The 24690-nt window shown below is 41.3% G+C and overlaps 1 protein-coding gene across 2 annotated transcripts; it reads left to right on the forward strand.

Moving 5' to 3' along the window:
* The first annotated feature begins 7693 nt into the window (after positions 1-7693).
* Positions 7694-24297, forward strand: GTPBP10 (GTP binding protein 10). 2 transcript variants are annotated; one of them, XM_040964803.1, is made up of 10 exons: positions 7694-7821; positions 9807-10000; positions 10889-10980; positions 12117-12261; positions 13465-13538; positions 14846-14898; positions 17190-17297; positions 17989-18066; positions 21859-21982; positions 24009-24297. In XM_040964803.1, exons 1-10 carry the CDS (start codon positions 7789-7791, stop codon positions 24269-24271), a joined length of 1164 nt encoding a protein of 387 aa, XP_040820737.1. In that variant the 5' UTR covers positions 7694-7788; the 3' UTR covers positions 24272-24297. The 2 variants fall into 2 exon arrangements, with proteins under 2 accessions (XP_040820737.1, XP_040820738.1); XM_040964804.1 differs by lacking the exons at positions 10889-10980; positions 12117-12261.
* The last annotated feature ends 393 nt before the right edge of the window (positions 24298-24690 follow it).

Consider the following 24690-nt stretch of genomic DNA (forward strand, 5'->3'; position numbering starts at 1 on the left):
AAAGAACAGTCATTTCCATGTCACAGCTCTGGAATCTGTTGTGTCCAAGACCACTACGCAGGCATTTGGTTTCTGGAGTCTTCTCTCTGTGTCTTCACATACGACCTGGCAAAAAGGGTTGGATCTTGAAGACTTCTTCATAAAAGCCCTAACCCTATTTAGGTGGAAAGGGTCCTGCTGTATTCATGATCTCCTAAAGCCACCAGCCCCTCTCTTTGATGCTACCACACCGGAGATTGGATTTCAGCATGAATTTTGTAGAAATTCAGACATTCAGACGTTTACACCAGGGCTTCCTAAAACACAAATCATGACATATGCATATTTTTGCACTCTTTTTTTCAATGAACACTATCTCAAATGCATTTGTAAAATGATATTACAGAACAAAATTACCCAGTAACCGTGTCTATCTGGGTGCTTATGCTGGCAGACACACACACACACACCCAGAGCAGTAACATCCTGAAGAGTAATATTTACCCATGAGAAAAATAAAAAGACATTGGCAGTTCACGAAAGAGTAATTCCTGATTTCCGACCAAAATGAGAAAGGTGCTAATTTTCAGGAAATGATACAGCATTTTCTCCAGTTAAAGCTTATAACTAAACTTTGTAATATACAGTGTTAGCAGATGTTTGAGAAAATCATCAGTTCATTTGACAGAATATGAGCTGGTTTAATCACCGTGGGAGAAAACTGGCATATTCTTTTTCATAGAAAAGTGATTCAGAAATGTTACTCTCAATGTCTGCTATGGGTGCAGAGGGACTGGTCTCTCCAATACTCACACAGATGTTTCAGTATTAAAGCTGATGCACTAAGGGTGGAGAGGTGCTCCAACTGTGGCAGCAAGCAGGAGCGTCCAGTGAATGGTCCTTGGGTCATTAAAGATGGCTCATCATTGGGTTTGTCCCGCCACCCACATCGGAGACGCGGATTGTGATTCTGGATCCTGGCTTTGGCCCTGGGCTTCTGTGGGACTCTGGGAAATAAACCAAAGAATAGGAGCATATTTCTCTGTCTCTCTCTGTCTCTCTCTCTCTCTCTCTCTCTCTCTTCCTGTCTCTATCTCTGTCTCTCTCCCCTTCCTCAAATAAAACAATGAGAATTATAAAATATTTAAAACTGTTAAAAAATACTGCATGCCAAAAATTTGTATGAACTAGTAAGATAGTTCTTTGAAGGAAGTTAACAGTTTTGAATGCTTTCACAAAAAGAGTTTTTAAATGTGATTTGGTGATATGAGCAATGAATTTAATAGTTGGAAAAGGAGTAAGAAAATAAGGACTCTTAAAAGTTAGAAGATTTCATAAGGGCACACGTTAATGAATTAGGGGGAAAAAGTTGATTCTTCAGATATAATAGGCCATTCTCTGATGATACTGACCAAGAAAAAAAAGATGAAAATAACAGTATTTATTGGAGATAACAGTATTTGGAGATTCTATGTAAAAGTAATCCAAGCAAGCTTAGAGTCATGAATTGGAAACCTCCCCCTTGCCACCCTGGCCAATAGTTTGGTCATGCTTGTTTATCTGATTTCTCTGGTAGAAACACAGCCACCTTCGTTCCCCACAGAATCCAGAAAAGCACAGTCGGCTGGGAGAATACACCGACAAAAAGAATGATTTTTCAGTTCATTGACTTTCTGACTCACTATAATGAAAGACATTAATTTCAAAGACCTCTAGTTGCAGTTGCCTCCAGTAAACCTTAGTAATAGTGTATTAATCAAAGCGTGACTCAATGACCCTAGCGGAAAAAGCAGGAAACGGAGTTGTAACAGATAAGAGCCCCCAGAGAGACAAGTACTCCTTGACTGCTGACTAATTGAAGGGAGAAAAGGCAGTATTTTTTTTTTTTTACGAGAGGAGATAGACAAATATAACATTGTCACTGAGACAGGAACAAGAAACAGGAGGGTGGGGCACAGGCTTTGTGAGTGACCCCTTGTCTGTGTGACGTGGCAGGAACAAGTGCAAACCGCTGTGTGCCCCTTGATCTCCTTATAAATCCTCCAGGATTCAATGACCTTGTCTAATCCAACCACTTCCCGTAGGCCCCCACCTCTAAACTTCACAGATTTTCTATCCTGTTAAGGAACATAGGATTTGGGAGATTAAAGTCTTTAAAAAAAAAGTGTATTTGAAAGGCAGAATTTCAAGAAGAAAGGGAAAGAAACAATAATAATGAATGAATAATAACAATAACAATAATAATAATGAAACAGCTGCTGGTTCACGACCCAAAAGGTCACAAAGGCTAGGGTTAGGCCAGGCCAAAACCGGGAGCCAGGAACTGCATCTGGATCTTCCACATGGGTGGCAGGGACCCAAGCGTTTGAGCCAGCGCTTGGGCAGGTCAGACGGAGCCTAGAACTCAGTCCGATCTCCTCAGTGGCTGGCAGGGATGCAAGTACTTGAGCTAAGTGTAGCTGCATTGCCAGGCGCATTAGCAGGGGAATGGATGGGAAATGAAGCGACTTGCACTTAAACTGACACTCCAGCAGATATCTTTTCCCTTGAATTTTTTGTATATGTTTTTAGTTATCTCACTGAGAGGTAATTAAAGCATTGTCCTGTTTTCTGTCCTTCCTCTGTCAGAGTTCAATTAAGGGGGCAGAGCACAATGACTGCTATGCAAGAAGGAATTTATTACAGGTATTAGAATGTGCATAGCTGCAGATGTCGGGGAGGTAAAAAGTCTGAAAAGGAACTGTTGGAGGACCAAAGAGAGGCCACTAACAGGGGACCACGAAGGGAGCTAGTGAGCAAGCACATGTGAGGCTGTTGCCTCTGACTTTAGGAGTAAATCTGCAGTCATTGTCGGTGGGTCAGAGAGTCGGGAAGAACAGCAGGACATACAAGGGTGGAGCAAGGACAGAGAAGAACAAAGCAGCAGCTAAGCTAGCTACTCACTGTGTCAAACTTGCAGGTGCAGGTCATCTGCAGAAAGAGTTGCTATCTTCTACATGTGTTGTTCCACCTGCTACTGGCTCCAAAATGAGGTATGTTAAAGATCTTAGGGAGATGGAGACAATGTGGACCTGGGTTCTAAACCACATGAACAGGTGCTCGAGAATGTTAGTGACAACACAGACACACATTTGCACAGAACCCAGCTATGGTAACAACGTCTACATTTGGTCTAGTGAGTAAGATGCCCATGTCTTGTGTCTGAGAGCTTGGACTGGTGTCCCAGCTCTTCCTCTGGCTCCAGCTTCCTGCTAACGCACAGCCTGGAAAGCAGGCGATGATGACACAGGTAGCAGTGTCCCTGCGGTCCACCAGGGTAGACCTGGGTTCTATTCTGCCTCCCAGCGTGAGCCCTGGGCATTGCAGGTATTTGTAGAGTGAACCAGAAGACAATGGCTCTCATCCCACTCACTGCCTTTCTCTCTGCCTCTCAAGTACATGCATCAGTTAATAAAATGGATTTTAAATTGAAAATAGTAAAAAAAAAAAAAAAAAAAAGCATCACGAGAAAAGGGCCACTGATTCATCCGAGCCCCAACCATGGCCCTGTTAAGTCAGACACAAAGTGAGGCTGAGTGGGCTTAAGTTCTTCAGAAGTAGTGGGGCAAAATAGCCCAATGGACTGTTATCTGCTCTAACCACCCAACAGTACTGCCTGGAATTCTCAGACATATAATGAGCACTGGCATGGTTCCTTGCACTTAGGTTACTATTTTAATAAAATGCACGACTGGATGGATCATAGCTTTGAGTTGGTAGTGATTCCTGTGTGACTCTGTAGGTAAAATTGGTCAGGATTACTTAATTTTGCATCCTGTCTAATTCTGCGATAGCCTTTTATGTCCAGCCTTACAGTAATATTTTGATGTGATCTGCTTGCTTTCTTGTCGTAGCACTTCAGTATATTAGAAGGAAGCAATCTGAAATTGCTGTAGTTATTGGTTTCTCTCCTCTGTGAACTCTAAGTCATTTTTATACATTTTAGATCTCATCTTCTTTTAAGGGAAAGCGTTCATTAGCTACTAAAGCAGCACTTTTCTTTGATAAAAAGGACAAAATGCCTTTCATCTGTCAAGAGTCTTCATCTTAAGACTGCGATTATTAACGTTGTTTTCAAAGATGACATTTCCTGTGAGAGATCTCATTAATGAGCAGATATAATCATTCTTATCAAGGGAGATGTACACAGTAGGTGAAGAGAAATGTAAGTTTAAATGAATGGCATACAAGATAGCAATTGTCACAGGCCAAGATCAACCTTTACAAGCTTCTGGGGAAGGTTACTTTTCCCTTTACATTTCAAAAGGGAAAAAAACAAGATAAAAGTAATAGGAGATATCATTCCCAAATAAATCTTATCATAGAAAATTGATAAAGACAAAACATTTTTTATTAATACATTCTCCAGGCCTATACTAACTTAATCAATTAACTCTGGCTGCACCGGGATCCCGTATGGGCACCAGTTCTAATCCTGTCAGTCCTGTTTCCCATCTAGCTCCCTGCTTGTGGCCTGAGAAATCAGTTGAGGATGTCCCAAAGCCTTGGGATCCTGCTCCCACATGAGAGACCTGGAAGAGGCTCCTGGTTCCTGGCTTCGGATCGAAGCAGCTCTGACCATTGCGGCCGCTTGGGGAGTGAATCAGTGGATGGAAGATTTTCCTCTCTGTACGTCTGACTTTCTAATAAAAATAAATAAACCTTTAGAAAATGTCTTCAGCACTGTTCATTGTCCAATTGTGAGCAAAAACTTCTGGAACTCAAATGAGAAAAGCTTCTACCACTGAGGGTTTAAGGGGATGCCGAAGGATGATTTGTTTTTACTAGAATTCATTCTAGGGTTGTTCAATGTGAAACTACTGTGAGGATGAGCACACACAACCCTTCTCACACCATTTTGTCAGGCTCCTGAGAGGGAACAGCTTGTTCACCAGATGGAGAGTCTTCCTCTGACTTGCTCAGTCAGTGCCACCTTCTTCTGCGTCAGTGCAAGTTGTCATAGTGTTCCGTTGGCTTACAGGCAGGTAAGCACGGCTGGCATTCAGGCATAGCTGAAGAACCCTGTAGGCTTTTATCCCCTTGATTCTATTACATGCTGAAGTTTGAGACCAACTTTTTATTATTAGGGATTGAGTAGTGGAACAAATTAGGAACTCAAACTGGTGTATGCATGAGTGAGCTACACATTTCTAGGAATAAAAGCATTAATATGCATCCACTAACTTTTTCTTTACAAAGGTTTTATTTTGGGACAATTATTACAATGTCTGAAGCCTTCACTTTTACAATATTCTATTTTAATGTAGCAAGATACATAATTTGAGATATTTTATATTTGCATCAAAACAAAATGGTTAATGATCACCAAATTAAAACTTTGACTATTATGTATAGCTATAAAAATAATTGGAGAAATGATCATTTCACCTATACAGTAAATTTTAAAACAGTTACAAATAATTAAAAATATAGTAATACAACATTCTTAATCATTGGATTGGCAAAACAAAATTTCACAAAGCTGTTATAATTTGTTAGAATACTGATATGCACAAGCATTTTTTAAAAAGATTTATTTATTTTATGTTTATTGGAAAGTCAGATTTACAGAGAGGAGAGACAGAGACAATGATCTTCCATCCATTGGTTCACTCCCCAAGTGGTAAAAACAGCTGGAGCCAAGACAATCCGAAACCAGGAGCCAAGGGCTTCTGCTGGGTCTGCCACACAGGTGCAGGGTCCCAAGGCTTCACACCATCCTCCACTGCTTTCCCAGGCAACAAGCAGAGAGCTGGAAGGGAAGTGGAGCAGCCAGGATAAGCACTGGTGTCCATATGGGATGCTGGCGCATGCATGGCAAGGACTTTAGCCACTAGGCTGCCGTGTCAGGCCCTCTGACATTTTTTAAACTGAAAACTTTATTGTTGCTATTATTGTTTTACCAAGGAGAACATAATGTTTTTCTGGGTCTGGCTTACTTTATTCAACATAATATCCTCCAGTTTTATCCATTTCAATAAAATGGTGGAATTTCACTATTTTTTACAGTTGAATGAAATTCCATACGTACATTTTCTTTATCCATTCATCTGCTTGTGGATACCACCTTGGTTGATTTCAAATTCTGGCTATCCTGAACAAGATATAAACATGGTAGTATAGCCATGTCTTTGATATAGCGTGTTCATGTCCTTTGGATATACTGCCAATAGTGGGATTGCTCAGTCCTATGACAGTCTGGTTTTTGAAGAGCTCTCCATCCTGTTTTCCACAGTGGCTGCGCTGATTCACATTTGCACTAACTAGATGTGTTCTTCCTTCTCCACATCCTCATGTGGACGTGTTGCTCCTTTTGCTCTTAGCCGGCAGGGGTGAGTGCAGCTCCTGCGCTCTCATGTGCCTGTCTCTCACGGCGGCCGGTGGTGTTGAGCGTTTCCCCATGTGTGTTGGCCATTTCTAGTTCTCCTTTTGAGAACTGTCTATTGAAGGCCTTTTGGTTGTTTTCTGTTTTGAGTCTGACTGTGGTGTTTTTGCTCAGGATAAATCTTACGCTTTCTGTGTTGTTTACAGTACAAAAAAATTATCAGCATTTTGAGATATTTTAATAGCAACTTCTCATCTAACTTGTATCTGCTATTAGTTTCCATATATATGCATGGAAAAGAAAGTGCTACAGGCAATTGTATTCACTGGTCACAAAAAAGCATTAGAAAATACGTACATTGGCATTAATGCTACTCCGACATAATAGGAAGACCTAATAAAGACAGTAATTCAACAATATCGATTTTATCCAGATTAAAAACATCTAAAGGTGAGCAAAAAACATGAGGAACTCAAATGAGAGAAGCTTGCACCACTGAGTGTTTAAGAAGATAACAAAAACACAGTCATAGCTTAATGCCCTGAGCGAAAGATAAATCCACCGATGGAGACTAGTTTAGGATAAAATATTTAACATTAAAGTAATAGCACAGTGCGGAAATGCACAAGCTCCTGACAAGCTTTGTAACTGTTACAGCTTTACTGACTGCTGGTTACAGGGCCCCGCACAGCCAAGACACAGGGATAATTCTCGCCTGAGTATTTCTTTCTTTTTAAAATGTATGTCTTTTTATTGGAAAGGCAAGCTTTGTAGGGAGAAGGACAGATCTTTCATCTGCTGGGTCACCCTCTAAACGGCCGCAGCTGGCCAAGAAGCAAGTAACAAGTGGGAGACAAATTCCCTGCCTCTGCTACGCAACTGGTAAACACTGACAGCCTAGATGGGGGACGCCTTTCAAATGCTGCTTCACAGGAAGTCTACATTTCTGGAACAGAATCCGCCGCGACCTGACAGGCATGGGAGGCTTAGCCCGAGGCAGCCTTCGTGAGTAACACTCTGGCACGGCTAGTACTGAAAGATTTCAGGTCGCCCTTCAACGGCAGTTTGCTCAGACTTTTTTTTTTCTTCCAGTCAGGTATCTGTGGGTTTATGGCCGCGTGCAGTCTCATAGTCTGCCAGAGCTTCTATCAACGTGCGGACTCGTATTTTAAATTCCTAATCCCCGGCAGCACTGCTGCTCAGCTCCATCCGCGTCGCAGCTTGCTTTATCACCACACACCCATTTCCTCAGCCTCGCAGGAGGGCGCGGGAAGTGATGCACAGCGCATGCGCCTCATGCCTCGCGGGCTCATCCGACGACGCATGCGCCAGACCGCTGGCCCAGCGGAGGAGAACGCTTGGGCGGCCGTCGGTGACGTACAAAGGCGGCGCCCTGCTGGAGTGCGGGCTGCCTCGGCGGGAGCGAGTCCGGTTCCTCCACCATCATGGTTCATTGCAGTTGCTTGTTGTTCCGAAAGGTCCGTGCATTGCTGCCTCTCGGCCTCGCGCCTGAGGCCCCGAGTGGGGGCCCTGGCTTGCTTTCGCACGTCCCCCGTTTTCGTTTCGGAAGGCTCGGATGGGAAAGAGCTGGGGGCAGGGCTTGCGATTCTTTGGGGGAGTTGTGTGCACCTGGGATAAGGAAATGGGATACCTTCCTTTCTTTTTCCTTTTGGGGGAGACTTAGATACTGGTGATTTTTTGTGTCCCCTTTTAGTTTCCATATACTGTTACTTTGTTTTTTTCTCCAGTGTTTTTAAGATCTTTCTTAAAAGCGTAATATGAGGCGAATTTTATGTAGAGACGTTTGGGTTCCTCTCTGAGCAGTGCCGGCCGTGGAATCACATTGTGTGAAAGGTTAGAGTTCCATGTTTTCAGTTAAGAAGCACACGCCTTCCCCAGGCGCGCTGGGGAGAATCTGCCAGCGCGTTTTGCCCTAAGTGAGGCTGCTCAGTCTCTGATTATGACAGTGCCCTGAGAAGGCATTACAGATGGAAGGAACTTTAAAACGGTGTTTGAATCTTTGGGAAACAGATGTTCAGATGTTATTGATTCTTATGAACTATCCTAAGTTACTCACAGCATGACAACTGTAAGTGCAAGTAGCTATCCTGAATGGGTAGCCTGAGAGGTTGGTCCACAAGATCTCTGCCTGTTGTAGGTCGCTGATCTAGGAAACCAAAGGCAACGAAAGATGGGAGGCGCGGGGACGGGGATAGTTGTCTTGTCCTGTTTAGAGGTTCAGCATTGGGGATTCGTCTAGGAACCCACAATGTGAAAACAAAAGACAGACCAGCTGCGTTTGGGCTAAACAGTGGAGTAACTGGGGCTTGAGCTGGTGCCCATGTGGGATGCAGGCACCCACTACACCGCAGTGCAGACCCCTTAGTAGATTAGTCTTTGTTTCATAAACAGAGTCATGGATAGTTCTTGGGTAGAGAAGCATGATCAGATCAAACCTGGTTCAGGAAAGCAAGTTGCCAGCAAGATGGAGGGCTGCGTCAAGGCAGAACCAACTAGAGCGAGATGGTGTAGGAGTGGGCAGTGGTGCCTAAACGGGAACACAGCTTGGAGGAATACACAGGCGCGGCCCGAAAGATTTCCCTTGGTGGACAGATCAGGTGTGGGCTTGTTGCTTGATAAGAACAGATCTTGACCTGGAAAAAGTTTTGTTAACATTTTGTTCTTCAAGTGACTTATCTTTTCAACTGATAGATATAAACAAGTTACTTATTGAAAGGGTTTTTTTTTTAAGGGTTTAAACATAAATTATAGATCATGCTCTCAGTTGCTTCTAATTATTAAAAATTTATTTCCTGGTGGAGATGTCAAACGAATGGGACATTGAAAATTTCTCACCTCAGAAATGGTCACTGCTATGCTATGGACTGAGGCCATGCAGGGGAGAGTCTAGAATGAAGAGAGGGTGAAGGTCAGATAACCTGGATGCCTTGAGGATAGATGAGACAATGGTTGAGAGAAGAATCTTAGAAGACATGGAAGAGAGAAGTCAGCCTGAAGTTAAGCTAAGACAAGAATGGCGTCAAGATTTGTCATACTGAGAGATAAGTTGTGGCATAGTCGGTTAAGCTACCACCTGCAATGCCAACGCGCCATTTGACTGCCAGCTTGAGCCGCAGGTGCTCTGCTTCCTATCTAGCACCCTGCTCCTGTGTGTAGGAGAGAGCAGTGGAATATGGTTCACGTCCTTGACCTCTGCCACCATGTGGGAGACCTGAAGGAGGTCCAGACTCAGGCTTTTGGGGCTATACAAGGAGTGAACTAGCATTTGGAAGGTCCAGCTTCTCTGTAACTCTGCCTTGCAAATAAGTAAATAAAGTCTCGATCCCTCCCGCCCAGATGCCTTAAAGAAATTGTAGCAGAACGAAAAGCCGCACGGGGTTCTGAGTTATTAAGCACATGAGCATGTTTGGTATACAGACCTCTTTCGTTTCTTCTTTTCAAGTATGGAAGTTTTGTTGACAACCTGCGAATCTTCGCCAGGGGAGGAAGCGGTGGAATGGGTTACCCCCGCTTGGGGGGAGAAGGTGGGAAAGGTGGTGACGTCTGGGTTGTGGCCCATGGAAATATGACTTTGAAGCAACTGAAAGACAAACATCCTCAGAAGCGGTTTGTGGCTGCGGGAGGAGCCAACAGCCGGTGAGTACTCGCTGAATGGCCACGCCAGTTTGAAGCACTGTACTCCTAAAAAGCCGGTGCTAAAGAACGTCTTGGGCTTTTGAAGCCATTTCTTCTGATGACTGTTTGTATTTTTGCACTTCCTTTGTGGTGACACAGTAATCATCTTTTGCAACCTTTAGGAATCCCTTTTAATAGTTTAGCTGTAGGGGCTGGCCTTGTGACCTAGAAGGTTAAGCCTCCGCCTGCAGTGCCTACATCCCATGCTGACACTGATTCCAATCCCAGCTGCTCTGCTTCTGTTGCGGCTCCCAGCTAATGCACTGGCAAAAGCAGCAGAGGATGATCCAAGTGGAAACCAAGAAGAAACTCAAGGCTCCTGGCTCCCGCCTGACTCAGCCCCAGCCATTGTGGCCACCTGGGGAGTGAACCAGTGGTGGAGGATCTCTCTCTTTCCCTGCCTCATTCTTTGTATCTCTGCCTTTTAGATAAACAAATTTTAAAAAAAGTCTTAGAAAACTGTGTTATTCCATCAACTCAGTCAGTCCCTTTTCAGCCTTCCAACCAGGTATTAGCACTGCTAACTGTCCCTTGACTTTTCTGAGAATCCTCTGGTTTTTGTTTTGTTTTTTGAGATTAAATTTTAAATACTTGCTCAGTCAGTGGATTTCTATGGTTTTGTTTTAGTTTTATTTTAAGCCTTTTTGTATTGTAACAGTGGTCTCTTCAGGTAAGTAATGTCTTTAGTTCGTTGTGAAATAAAATGGCTTTTGTTAGTACTCTGGTAAGTTAAATTTAATACCATTTTTGTGGGACTTTCTTTGTAAACTTTTAAATTTGCTTATAAACGATTTACTATAGTAGATCTTTCTTATTTTAATTTAGCTCATTCTGTTTGTTTGTTTTTAGGGTTAGTGCACTGAAAGGTTCCAGAGGAAAAGACTTTGAAATCCCTGTACCTGTTGGTATTTCAGTAACGGACGAAAATGGTCAAGTCATTGGTGAGTGTGCCGCAGCTTCTGAGGTTGTGAACAATGTGTGCTTTTTAAAACACATTCACTTATTTGAAAGGCAGAATGATAGAAACAGAGGGAGATTTTCCATCTGTACCCAAAAGCCTTCATCAGCCTGTGCTGGGCCAGGCTGAAGCCAGGAACCCGGAGCTCCCTCTGGGTTTTCTTTCTGGGTGGCGGGGATGTTCGTACTTGGGCTTTCATCTGCTGCCTCCCAGGGTGTGCGTTAGAAGCCACTTGATTCAAAGAGGAGATAGGACTTGATTTGAACAGGCACTTAATATGGTATGTGAATGTCCCAAGCAGTGACTTAACCCACAGTGTCACAATGCTCACCCAAGAGTGTATATGTATTCTAAAATTATATGAGATTATATGAGCAAAATTATTATTATAATCTAATTATTATTATATTATTATTATTATAATAAATTATTATTCTAAAATTATATGAGCAATCTCCTAAAGGGAGATTGCTGCAGAATCTTTTTCATGTTAACATTATTGTTGTTTACTTACATTTATTTGAGAGCCAGAGGGATTGGGACAGGTAGACGGAATATGAGAGAGCTCGCATCCACTGAAGCAGTTCACTACACAGATGCTCACTGTGGCCAGCCAGGGTCAAAGCGATGAGCTAAGCTCAACCCAGGTTTCCCCCGTGGTGACGTGAACTCTGTACTTGAGCCTTCATCACTGCCTCCTCCACTTAGCAGGAAGCTGGAGTCATGGGGTAGGATCAGGACTTAACCCGGGCACTCCACGTCACGTGTCTCAGCTGGCAGCTTAACTGGTAGGCCAGAGGCCCAACCTTACAGTAACTAGTTCAACTCTGGATTTAGAAAATCTTTTTACAAATGATATAAAATTGTTCAAAAGTGACTGTTAGATATAAGACTGTTTAAAAGATACAAAGGTACTTATTTGATATATAGACTGTAGCAGCTCTTTTGACCTGCTTGTAAAAGTATTTTTCTAGGATAAGATTTTTAAAGGAAAATCTTTTGTGTTTAGCAAATCTTTTAGACTTGCGAATTGTAATTTCCTGCTCAGTGTTTTTGAAAGAAAATGTCATGTTAGTGTTTTTGTTTAATTCATCTTTACTGTCTTTTTCTCTCTTTAAGGAGAATTGAATAAAGAGGGAGACAGAATTTTGATAGCTAAAGGAGGTCTTGGTGGCAAATTACTAACAAATTTCCTGCCATTGAAAGGCCAAAAACGAATAATTCACCTTGACCTAAAACTTATAGCTGACGTAGGCCTGGTAGGGTAAGTATCCTTTATATTTTTGTGTACTTTGGAAAAAATGGAAATTTTGGCCAGAATTATTTCTAATTTATACTATATATATATACTAGCATTATACACACACATACACACACACACTTTGGGAATATGCTGCTAAATGTAGTTATTTTTCAATAATAACAAGTCAAGATAAATTTTTGTCTTTAGCCCAATGTTTTGACATGTGGAACTTTATCCAAAGACAGCTTGAAAATACGTATTCAAGACTAATCACTGTATGTTTAAAGTTCAGAAAGAAGTTGGACAAATAGCATGCATGTATAATGCAGAAAAAAACAAAGCTGTCCCCATCTTACCACTGGGAAATAACTTAACAGTATATTCTCTTTCACTGTATATGTGTGCGTGTGTGTATGTGGATGTATGTTTGCGTATCTGTGTGGTATTTATAAATAGTGAATAATCAGAGTCTAACAGACTATCAGTAGTAACTTAGGTAAATTACACTGTAAAAGACATTTACCTTATATTATTTAAAGAAAGACCAGTTAGCTATGAGTTAGGACAGTGGAGCATACAAATGAGGCTATGTAGGTACCAGTAGAAAGATCCAGAGCACGTGCACAGGAAAGGTTCCACACAACAGGTGAGCAAGTTCTGTGAAAATAAATTGCAAAGGGAGAACAAGATGGAGATGGAGCTTACATTCCAAGAGCTGGGAGAGATGTATCTGCCACTTACAAGGCAGAACTGATTTGGGTTTCTGCTCAAGCAAATCAAATTATGAAAAATATATTGAGAATGTATTAATATTTGTTGAAGGAATTAATTACTCCTCTATATGTACTTTTATCTGCATTTGAAAGTGTTCACAAAACATTTTTTTAAAGGTAGTTGGCATAATGGTGTGGATAACATTTTGTCATTGTTTAGCTACATGTAGTAGATTACATATATTGTCCATTGTGGCTTTCAAGGTTTTTTTGCTTGTTACTTGAATAACAGTTATTTTATTATTTCTCAATGCTGAAACATCTGAAGTATCTTTAGTATCTAGCATAGGATTATCTTTTTTTTTTTTTTTTTGGTATTTTATTTTCCAGTTTTCCAAGATTATTCTCCATTTATAGTCCTAGAAATTTCCAAGAAATCTGTTTTTTGAATTTGCTGGGAATGCAGAAACAGACAAGTGTTATTGATTTAGAATTTTATTTCTCTTTTCAGATTCCCAAATGCTGGAAAATCCTCTTTGTTAAGTCGGATTTCCCACGCAAAGCCTGCTATTGCAGATTATGCATGTGAGTATAATCTGATTGTGTATTTAAATGTGCAGGGCTGGCCGCAATTTGAACTTGATAGAACATTTGTGCTTCTCATTCATCTGAAATCTCCTAAGGCCTCAGGCAAATTCCTTGCGCTTATTGGACATTTACCTGGTTGCATTTTTTCCTGTTGCATAGTCATTTGCTTTTGTTGGGACTTTGTTAGTCAGCCACACTTTATCAAGCACTGTGGTTAGCGCTGGGAAGGTAGAGATGAATGCTTCCCATTCATTCTGCAAATATTTGTTTCTAGAAATCATATGAAGTTCTGAGCTTAGAAAGTCGGATGTAGCAGAAATCGCTACCACGCTGGTTTTTATTGTGCTTACAAACTAGTGGTGTTGGGCCAAATATCACTAATAAATACAAGGGAATATGAGTGGGTTTTTTTTGCAACGGTATAGGTGATTCCTTTAGTCTACCTTAAAGAAGTGTGCTGCTGCAATCTGAAGAACAGTAAGTTAATGGATGGGAATGGAGGTGAGGGGTCATTAAATCAGAGGATACAGCCTGTACGCAAATGCTCCGAGGTAGGGAATAGATCTGTGTGTACAGAATATGAATTTAAAGGAAGAAGGGACTCGGGCTGGAGATGTAGGTAGAGTGTGTGTCACACAGAACCTTTAGGGTTGTAAATGATGTTTGCATCTTAAAAGCAGCTTTAAGCAAGGAGTAAAATGATTATCTTTGCTTTCTCAAAAAGATCTTTCTGCCTGTGATGCAGAAAGTGGACTGATGTGGGGCATCCGTGGATCTGGAAAGATCAGTTAGTAGGCTGCTGCAGCAGCTACAAGGATGTAATGGGAGATTGGATGTAGGAGTCAAGATCCCTGCCATCACTGAAAACAACACTGAATAACACTGCCCTGCAAGTAAAAAGAAGTCGTTCTTAGGTTATGTTCTGGTAAGCCAGAGTTCGTTTTGAGCTCATTACTATTAATTTCCTGGCCAGTGTTTGTCAGAATTCACTGGGCTTGAGAGAGAGAAGGAAGAGGAAAAGCAAAAAGTCATAGGTGAGACGCTGGAGATAGGATTTCTAAAGCTTAAGGATAATTGCATAAGAAAAGAAGAGACATGTCACATACAAGTGATGGGAACCTGAATTCTGAGCCTCTCCAGGTATCCAGTGTGCAAGTTGGGGGTGCTTAAAGAACTTGGGGGGCCACAGATGAGATTAGGTTTAAGAATGTGCAGATTATAAAAATCATATAGCTTTTTCAAGTACATTGTAAATGACAAGGGTATTTCAAAGCACCAGCCTTAATTAATTGTTTTCCTTTTAGTTACAACATTAAAGCCTGAACTTGGAAAGATTATGTATAAGGATTTTAAACAGGTAGGTATTTTTAAAGTAAAATGCTAGATTAAGTAAGGAAGTGTTTTGTTTTGATGTTGTAGTATTTGCCTGTTTCTGCAGTGTTAGGGAAAAGTTACAAGGTTTTATTTTTCGGTCGGTAAAATATGATCACATTAATTCTGCTCATTACTATCACAGTCAAATATAAGAATTTAATTTCTCCTTTTTCAAATATAAGTTCCAGTCTACTACTGCAGCATTGCATTTTCTTTATTTCCTCAACTTCTATTTCTTTTCATTGCAAATTAATATTTTCATAACCATAGAGGGTTATTGATCTTCATATCCTAGAAATACTGTCTAAAGTTCATGGAAATGATTTTGACTTTTCTCCTTTTGCAAAAAAAATTTTTCAATAGAATATTGGGTTCATCTAGCTAATAAAATTCGTTTTTCCTTGATATATGTTTATATTCTATATAAAGCTAAAACAAACAAAGGGAAATAATAGTGCTTAACAGTATATTTAGAGGGACTTCATAAAGTTCAGGGAAAATGGAATTAAAAGATCATTCCATGAACTTGGAAGGATCCTTTTATAACTTAAAATACAGCAGTTGTGCCCCTTAGTATTTACCCAGATAATTTGGAAAAATTCTGTTATACCCACATGTTTTCTAGCAGCTTTATTCATAATTAATAAAACTTATAAACAATCAAGAGTTCTTTCAATAGGTGAATGGTTAAATTGTGATATACCCAGAATCAGCTCTGAACAAAAGTGGGCTGTGCAGCCACGAAAAGAGAAGGAAGGACCTAGTTGCATTTTTCTAAGTGAAGCCAATCTGACAAGGCTGCCTACTCTGTGGTCATGGGATGTGTTGGAAAAGGCAAACTGAGGAGAAAGCAGTGGCTGCCAGAGGAAGGGCGGTGGACGAGGCTACCCAGACAATTGTTACGGTGTCGAGGTGATTCTGAGTGTGATGATGTTGTCATGTATCACAAGGGATAAGTTGTCAACTGAAAATGAACCTGAGCGCAAAGTACGGACTTTGGATGACAATGATGCGTCAGTGTTTCATTCCTATAGTAATTCAAAAGCTGTAAAAGACATATTCATTTTAAATAGTGACATTCTAGTAAAAAGTAAAAGCAGTTGTATATAATATTAAATTTAAAAATTATAAATATTATATAACATAATATGGCTATAGAGAATAATATTTAGAGGAAAAAAATTCTAAAAGTTACCTACATTATCACTGGAGAAACAGACAGAAAGGTCTGACATCCACTTTTTCCCCCCCCTACTCCCTAAATGCCTGCAACAGCCAGGACTGAGCCAGGCCACACCGGGAGCCAGGGGCTCCCTCCAGGCCTCCCTGTGGGTGGCGGGCCCTCAGCTGCTGGAGCTGTGTTAGCTGCGGTGCATGTCAGCAGCTAGCTGGAGTGGGAAGGGGAGCCAGGACTTGAACACAGCTACTCTGATTGGCTTGCAGGTGTCTCTTGTGTCTTCTTAGCAACTGCACTTCATGTCTGTCCTGAGAACGTTGTTTACAGCTAATTTATGAGGGAAATCAGTAGAGGCCCTCTAAAGGAGGTTTGGGATAGGAGATCTCTGTTGTACACTCCACCTTCTCATATGAGGGCCTTCATAATGTTCACACAATTGTGAAATTAAATGGTAATTTAGGAGTAGGGGATTGGCCCAGCTGTTAGGATGCTTGGGTCAGGATGTCTGCAGTTAGGATGCCTGGATTCAGTTTCCAGCTGTGTCTCCTGATTCCAGCTTCTTGCTGCTGTTGCGAAGAGAACCTAATATATAGCAATAAAAGATTCTGGTTTTTAAAACATTTTGGGGATGGCACTGTGGTGTTTTGGATTAAGCTGCTGTTTGCATTGCCAACAATCATATGTGACTTCTAGTTCTAGTATTGGCATTTTAATTCCTACTGAGCTTTCTGCTGATTTGTCTTAGAAAAACAGCCATAGATGGTCCAGTAACTTGGAGCCCCTGCCACCTTTAGGGGAGACCTGGGTGAACTTGCTGGCTCCCTACTTGCTGATGACCCAGCCCCGGCTGTTGGCAGCCATTCAGAGAGTAAACTGATCAGTGGAAGCTGTTTCTGTCTCTGTCTCCCTCTCTGTTTCTGTCAGTCTTCCAAAGAAATAAATCTTTTAAAGATATGTATCGATTCTGCTATAATGATATATAGGTTTTTCAAGGATGCAGTGATGATCATAAACTTGAAACAGTATTGCAAATAAGAAAATGTGAAATGTAATTGGTCTTGTGTTTTTCTCTTTTATCACACTTATCTTTTTACTAGATATCTGTAGCTGATCTCCCTGGTTTGATAGAAGGAGCACATATGAACAAAGGAATGGGCCACAAATTCCTCAAGCATATAGAAAGAACTAGGCACCTACTTTTTGTTGTAAGTTTTGTGCATGCCAGAGCAATGTCGAAATGAGTGGATTGGAATTTGTAGAGGATTTTTATAAATAAATTTGAATAGAAAGTGCAGTCATGTGCTATGGCACATCTGGGTCAGTGACAGACTGTGATGATGATGGTAAGGATCGTAAGGATGGTAAGCTGCCTAGTGATGCAGCTGCCTTAGCTTGTAGAAGAACACTATTTGTTTAATGATGAAATCACCGAAGAACACCTTTCTTAGAGAGGTTCCTCATCGTAAGTAACGTGGCTGCAGTAGTAGGTGTTATCTCACTAACTGTGTTCACTAAGTACAGTCAGGTGGCAGTCAGACATAAAGCCTAGTTTCTGTTTGTAGTAAGGGGATGCGGTGGCATTGTTTACTGTCTCAGGTGTCACTGAGTAGCTCCGTAAGAGTTCCAATGTCCTGCAGTGTGGACTGTCAGGTGCTTCACTGATGGTGGTGGAGTTCAGGATGAGGTTGTCTGTGCTTCCTGTGTTGGTAGACCATCATTTCATCAGAATAGTCATAGTTGTCTTGACACCTCAATTTCTTAAACTTATTTTAATTACTAAATAACTGGTGTAGTATAGATTGAGAAATTACTAGCTTGAGAATAATCCACTTTAGAAATGTAATATAGCTATTCTCCATATGTTGTGGACTGTCTCCTCCCCTCTGTTTTTTTCAGGTTGATATTTCTGGATTTCAGCTTTCATCCCAAACTCATTACAGAACTGCCTTTGAAACCATAATACTGCTTACAAAAGTAGGTTTCTTTTCTTTTTTCTTTTTTTTTTTTTAACTGTTGTGATCTTCTCTGATGTATGTTAGGCTATATAAAATAGCATAATAAATAGAATAAGTGCATATTTCATCTTTTTATATGTTTTATATTAATTAAAGAATTATTAAAATTTGCTATCTGCAGTTCCTTAATAATCACTGGTTCTATAAGTTTTTTTTTTTAAGATTTATTCATTTTTATTGGAAAGGTAGATATACAGGGAGGAGGAGAGACAGAGAGGAAGATTATCCATCCGATGATTCACTCCCCAAGTGAGTGCAACGGCTGGAGCTGCTCTGATCTGAAGCCAGGAGCCAAGACCTTCCTCCAGGTCTTCCATGTGGGTGCAGGGTCCCATGGCTTTGAGCCATCCTCAACTGGTTTTCCAGGTCACAAACAGGGAGTTGGATGGGAAGTCGAGCCTCCGGGATTAGAACCAGTGTCAATATGAGATCCCAGTGCGGTCAAGACAAGGACGTCAGCCTCTACGCTATCACACCAGGTTCTCTATAATTGTTAACAATGTGGGTTGGGGAGGGCTACCACTGTGGCACTGCATGTTAAGCCTTAGTCTGCTGTGTCAGAGTCCCATGGCAGTGCCTGTTTCAGTCTTGACTGCTCTGCTTCCAATCCAGCTCCCCAGTAATGTATCTGGGAAAGCATTAGAGGACAGTCCAGCTGTCTCCTGAACCCATGTGTGAGACTCAGATGAAGCTCCTGGCTTCCATCTGGCCCAGCACCAGCTATTGAGACCATTTGGGGAGTGAGTCAGTCGCTAGAAGACCCCTCTCTCTGTCTCCTTTTCTCAGTCTGTAATTCTGCCACTCAAGTAAATAGAAACTTAACAAAACCTGATATGCTGGATAAAAATCTTAGGCTCTTACAAATCCTCCTGGATCTCTCATTTGGGTGGCAAGAACCCAAATTTGGGCCATTACTCACTGTTTCTCAAATACATTAACAGGAAGTGGGATCTGGAACATTCTGAAATGTGAGAAAGGTGAACCCCAAGAGGCTGTTTAACCTGTGTACATGGCAGTCTGACAGTACATTTATTAACTACAGTCACCATGCTATGCAGTAGATCTCCAGAACCCATCCTGACTCTGTCCCCTTTGATTTGGACTGCATATCTACTCATCCCAGCCCTGGGCAGCACCATTCAGCTCTCATCGTGTGTGTGGGGTGCAGCCGTTCTGCACTCTGCATGAGAGTTACAGTATGCCGTATCTGCTCTTTTTGACTGAGCACGGTGTCCTCCAGGTTCATCCATAGTGTTGGAAGCCCCAGGATTTCTAAAAGACTGTGGAGTAGTCCATTGCTTCATTGTTTATGCTCATTGCTACACCGGTGCTTTTTTTTTTTTTAAGATTTATTTTTATTATTTTTTTAATTGGAAAGTCAGATATACAGAGAGGAGAGACAGAGAGGAAGATCTTCCGTCCAATGATTCACTCCCCAAGTGAGCGCAACGGCCGATGCCATGCCGATCCGAAGCCAGGAGCCTCTTCCTGGTCTCCCACGCGGGTGCAGGGTCCCAAAGCTTTGGGCCATCCTTGACTGCTTTCCCGGGCCACAAGCAGGGAGCTGGAAGGGAAGCGGGACTGCCGGGATTAGAACCAGCGCCCATATGGGATCCCGGGTGTGCAAGGCGAGGACCTTAACCACTTGCGCCGCTGCGCCGGGCCCTACACCGGTGCTTTAGTGAACAGGACAGGGCAGATATTGCTGTGACACTCTGGCTTCTTTGTTTTTTATATATTCCCAGCAGTGGGATTGCTGGAACATGAACAAATGAACGTGATTGTTCTATTTTTTGAGAAAGTTCCATGTTGTTTTCTATGATGTCCATACTAATGCATGTTACCACTGATGATGTGCAAGGGGTTTTTTCTTCCATATCATTTTGGACATGTTGTAGACTTTGTCTTTAGATTTTTATTTGAAAGGCAGAATTATAAAAAGAGGAGAGATAGAAAGATCTTCCATTCATTGGCTTATTCCCCAAATGTGTGCAAGAGCCAGAGCTGAGCCAATTCGGAGTCAGGAGCCAGGAGTTCTTTCTGGGTCTCCCAAATGGGTGTAGGGACCCAAGGACTTGAGCCATCTTTTGCTGCTTTCTTAGACTATAAGCAGGGAACTGAATTGAAAGTAGAGCCATTGTGACTTGGTTCAGCACAGGTGGAGGCTTAGCCTACTATGCAATGACCTACTGCTACTACTATTGCTACTGGCCCCATCTTTTGCCGTTTTGATAATGGTCATTCTAACAGCTGATGTCTCTTTGTGATGATTAGTGATATTGAACATTTACTGGTATATTGTTGGCCATTGATATGTCCTCTGAAGGCGATCTATTCAAGTCCCCCAGTTTAACTCTGGCCCATACTACCAGAAGTGATCTATATATTCTGTGCAGTGTTTACTGCCGTTATAAACAGACATTTAAAAATCCAAATAATCAAGGCAATATTGAACAAAATCAGAAAAACTGGAGTCTTCACATTAACTGATTACAAGACCTCTGCAACAAAGCCATATTAATCAAAACAACTTGGTGTTGGTATAAAAATACTCGCACAGAGCAGCAGAGCAGAATGTTGAGCCCACAGGCCAGCATTGTGGTACTGCAGGTTATGCCACTGCCTGCAGCACGAGCATTCTGTATGAGTGCCAGATCTAGTCCCGGCTGCTTCACTTCCAATCCAGCTCCCTGTGACGACCTGGAAAAGCACTGGAAGAGGGCCCAACTGCCTGTGGAGTTCCAGATCTGGGCTTTGGCCTGGCCCAGCCCTGGATGTGTGGTATCTGGGAAGTGGACCAGCAGATGGAAGATCTCTGGTTCTGTCTCTCCTATGCTATCTGTAACTCTGCCTTTCAAATAAATAAGAATAATCCTTAAAGAAATTATTATAGAACCTAGGTGTAAATTTACATTTTTAGTCAACTAATCTTGGATAAAGGTACCAGGAATATGCAGATGGGAAAAAACAGTCTGTTCAATAAATGATATTGGATACCCATATTCAGAAGAATGAGATTATACTCCAATTATATCTGTTATGTTGAAATCAACTTAAAATGAATTAAAATTACTTATACGTAAGACTTGAAACTGTCTTACTGCAGAAGAAAATGTAGGGGAAAGCCGCTGGATGTTGGTCTCTGGTCGGTGATGTTTTGGGTATGATACCCAAAGCAGAGGCGACAAAACTGAGAAGTGAGATTACATTAAGCGCACAAGTTTCTGTGCAAGAAGGGAAACAAAATGAAGAGACAGCCTGTGAAATGGGAGCAAATATTTGTAAACCATACATCTGATAAGGCTCATAATATCCTACATATAAGGAACTCAACTAAATAGCAACATCCAAGAATTTTACTTTTGTTCAGGTCTCATTTATCTTTGTTTTTGTTTGTGCTTTTGATGTCATATCTAAGAAATGGTACCTTAATCCAAGGGTGTGAAGATTTGCTTCTGATTACATTCACTATTTCTTAGAATGTTGTAAGAAAAACATCAATTATTGGTGCATCTGTGTGGGCATAACCAGATGTCATGTGAGCTAAAATATACTAACACATGACCTAACCAGAAATACATTCTTTAGCTTCCTTTACCAGTTTTGTAGTTGGTGGGATTTAGTATGTTCTAGTAATGTGATTAGCTGATAGGTTACCCATACCATTAAAGAAAGACATCACAAAGAAACTAATTTATATATACTATTGTAAAGTAAGTTATTTATTTATTATTTGTTTACTTCTTTAAAGGAATTGGAGCTGTACAAAGAGGAACTTCAGACAAAACCTGCGCTCCTGGCAGTTAATAAAATGGACTTGCCTGAAGCACAAGATAAATTCCATGAACTGATGAACCAGCTGCAGAATCCTAAAGGTAAAGCTGTTCATTCCTTCAATCCCAGCATAATAAATACTTACTATGTACATAGAAAGCTAAATATTTTATCACTGGAAAAGAAAACTGACAGTTCCGACTTAGAAAAACCATGTGTATTTGAAGAAACAACACACTATTTGATAACCTTTAAGTCGCATTGTAAATGTAATAAATTATCAGGTTTGAGAATATCATATACCCAGTAAGTTAAAGGAGGTAAACAAAAAGAAAGACTAAAGGTAGGGCTTCGTAAACAAGTAAAATTTCAGCTAACCTCTTAAGGAACGTAAATGAAATGTGGGTGAAAGGAAGCGAACGTCGGCATCTGCCTGAGCAGTCTTGGCTTTAACTGACCTGCTCGCAGGCCCTTGACCGTCATTGCCCTGACAGAGCCAGCAGGTCCAGGGAGCTGTGCTTCTGTCCTGAATCAGTCCTGTCGATCTCTGCAGCATATCGCTCCTTGAGGAGAACGAGTCCTGTTGTGTGTAAGACGCAGAAAAATAGATAGTGTTACTCTGACAGTATTTCCTAAACGGATCACTTCGTGTAAAGAAACTTTCTCAAAAACTCCACATCCTGTGGTGATGATACTTTGAGATTTCTGAGACTTACTAGGGAGCTTCATGTACACAGGAGGCAGAGAAGGGCGAGTGGTGAGTGTCTAACATGTTTCTAAGTGGTATCATTTCTCTCAGTGCTTGTCTTTGGAATAACAAGTGGGGAAATTATAGGAAGAACATCAGGAGGTCCTTCCTCCTCTCAAAAAAATTCTCTTGTGTAATACGTTTGCTGCAGCTGTTCTTGAACTAATAAGTTAGTCTTAGAATATAAGCTTTTCCTGATACAACTCTTCATTGCTTAATGTCATTTACTTTCTGAGTTATTCTGTTTGCTAATTGGAGGTTTCGGAGTGAATGTACCCCAAGAATTCACAGCTGTTCCTAAAACAGTGACGATTCCTGAGCTGGACTCTCAACTTCCTTTGGTGTCTGCAGATCTCAGAAACCAAGCCCCTCCTTGGCTTAGCCTGTGGCTTTCAGCCCTAGTGTTCTGATTGATACAAATGCTAGTTCATCCCATTGGAAAGCTGCTGTTTAAAGATTTAAACAGACACTTCTTTAAAGAAGACATAGAAATGATCACCATTCAGCATTACAAACCATCATCACAGTGAAATAAAAACTGCAGTGAGAAATCAGCTTGCTCCAATGAAATGAACTGTTCTCATCAGGTCAGCATTGTGCTGGTGAGGATGTGGGGCGAAAGAGATCTGTGCATACTGTTGGTGGGATCTACATTAGTGCAGCTATTGTGAAAAATAATACGGAGCTTCCTAAAAAACTATGAATAGAGCTCTCCCACTCCCGGAAGTGAAATGTGTCCATGGAAGAGACATCTGTGCCCCCATGTTTACTGTAGGCAAGAAATGGAAACAAACCGAGTGTCATTCTGCTGATAAATGTATAAAGACAAAGTGGCACACACAGAAAGGAGTACTGTTTGCTGAAAGGAAGAAATCTGATTTGCAGCAGCATGGCTGGTACTGGAGGTCATTAAGTGAAGCAAACAGAGTGTGCAAAGACCACATGATTTCACTCCCCTGCAATCTGTAATTGGTGATCTTGTCAACAGAGAGAGTATAATTGAGGCTACAAGAAGCTGGGGAGGGATGAGTACCAAGTTATAATTAGTAGAAATAAGTGTGCTCTTCAGTTGCGTGCCAGGATGACTGCAGATCATGGTGTGTACTTTTTTTAAGAAAAGTACTCTGAATGTTTTTACCATAATGAGATGTATGTGTATGGGGATGGATATTTTTACCCTGATTTGACAGCATACATTGTATACATGTGTTGAACCATCACATGGGACCTCATGAATATGCACAATATTTATATCACTTTACAAAAAAAAAATCTTAAAAAAATAAATAGTTTTCAGTGCCCTGCTTCACAAACCTCTAACATAATTTTGACCTTCTTTCGAAGACCTTGAAAATGAAATTGGATTTGTTTCCTTTCAGATTTTCTGCACTTAATTGAAAGAAACATGATTCCAGAGAAGCTTGTGAAGTTTCAACATGTCATTCCCATTTCTGCAGTTACTGGAGACGGGATTGAAGAATTAAAGAGCTGTCTAAGAGAATCACTGGATGCACTTGCCAGCCAGGAAAGTGACGCACATCATAAGAAGCAACTGCTTAATTTACAGACATCCAATGCACTATCATATAATGAGCCACCCTCAGAGCATACAGTTACAGGTTCCAGAATACATAGAATTTAAGCCTACTAAAAACAGTACTGATGGAATACTGTTCAGCCCTAAAATCTTGTTATTTGCCACAGTGTGAGCACACCTGGAGTACTTAACTGTTAAATGAAATAAGCCAGGAACAAAAATGCATACGATACGATCTCCCTACTATGTGACATCTGCAGGACTGGAAATCATGGAGACACAAAGTAGAGTGGTGGCTGCCATGGCCTGGGGTGGTGGGGAATGGGAAATCGATGCTGATCCACGGATGCAGATTGAGTTGGTATGAATACATTCTGGACAGCTGTTGCACAAAATTGTTTTAAAAATCAGAGTAAGGGCCTGGTGCAATGGTTCAGTGGCAAAGTCTCACCTTGTATGCACCAGGATCCCATTTGGGTGCCAGCTCATGTACTGGCTGTTCCACTTCCTACCCAGCTCCCTGC

The sequence above is a fragment of the Ochotona curzoniae genome, unplaced genomic scaffold (assembly GCF_017591425.1).
Source record: "Ochotona curzoniae isolate NIBS_2020 unplaced genomic scaffold, NIBS_Ocur_1.0 scaffold_3835, whole genome shotgun sequence".
NCBI classification, from domain to species: domain Eukaryota; kingdom Metazoa; phylum Chordata; class Mammalia; order Lagomorpha; family Ochotonidae; genus Ochotona; species Ochotona curzoniae.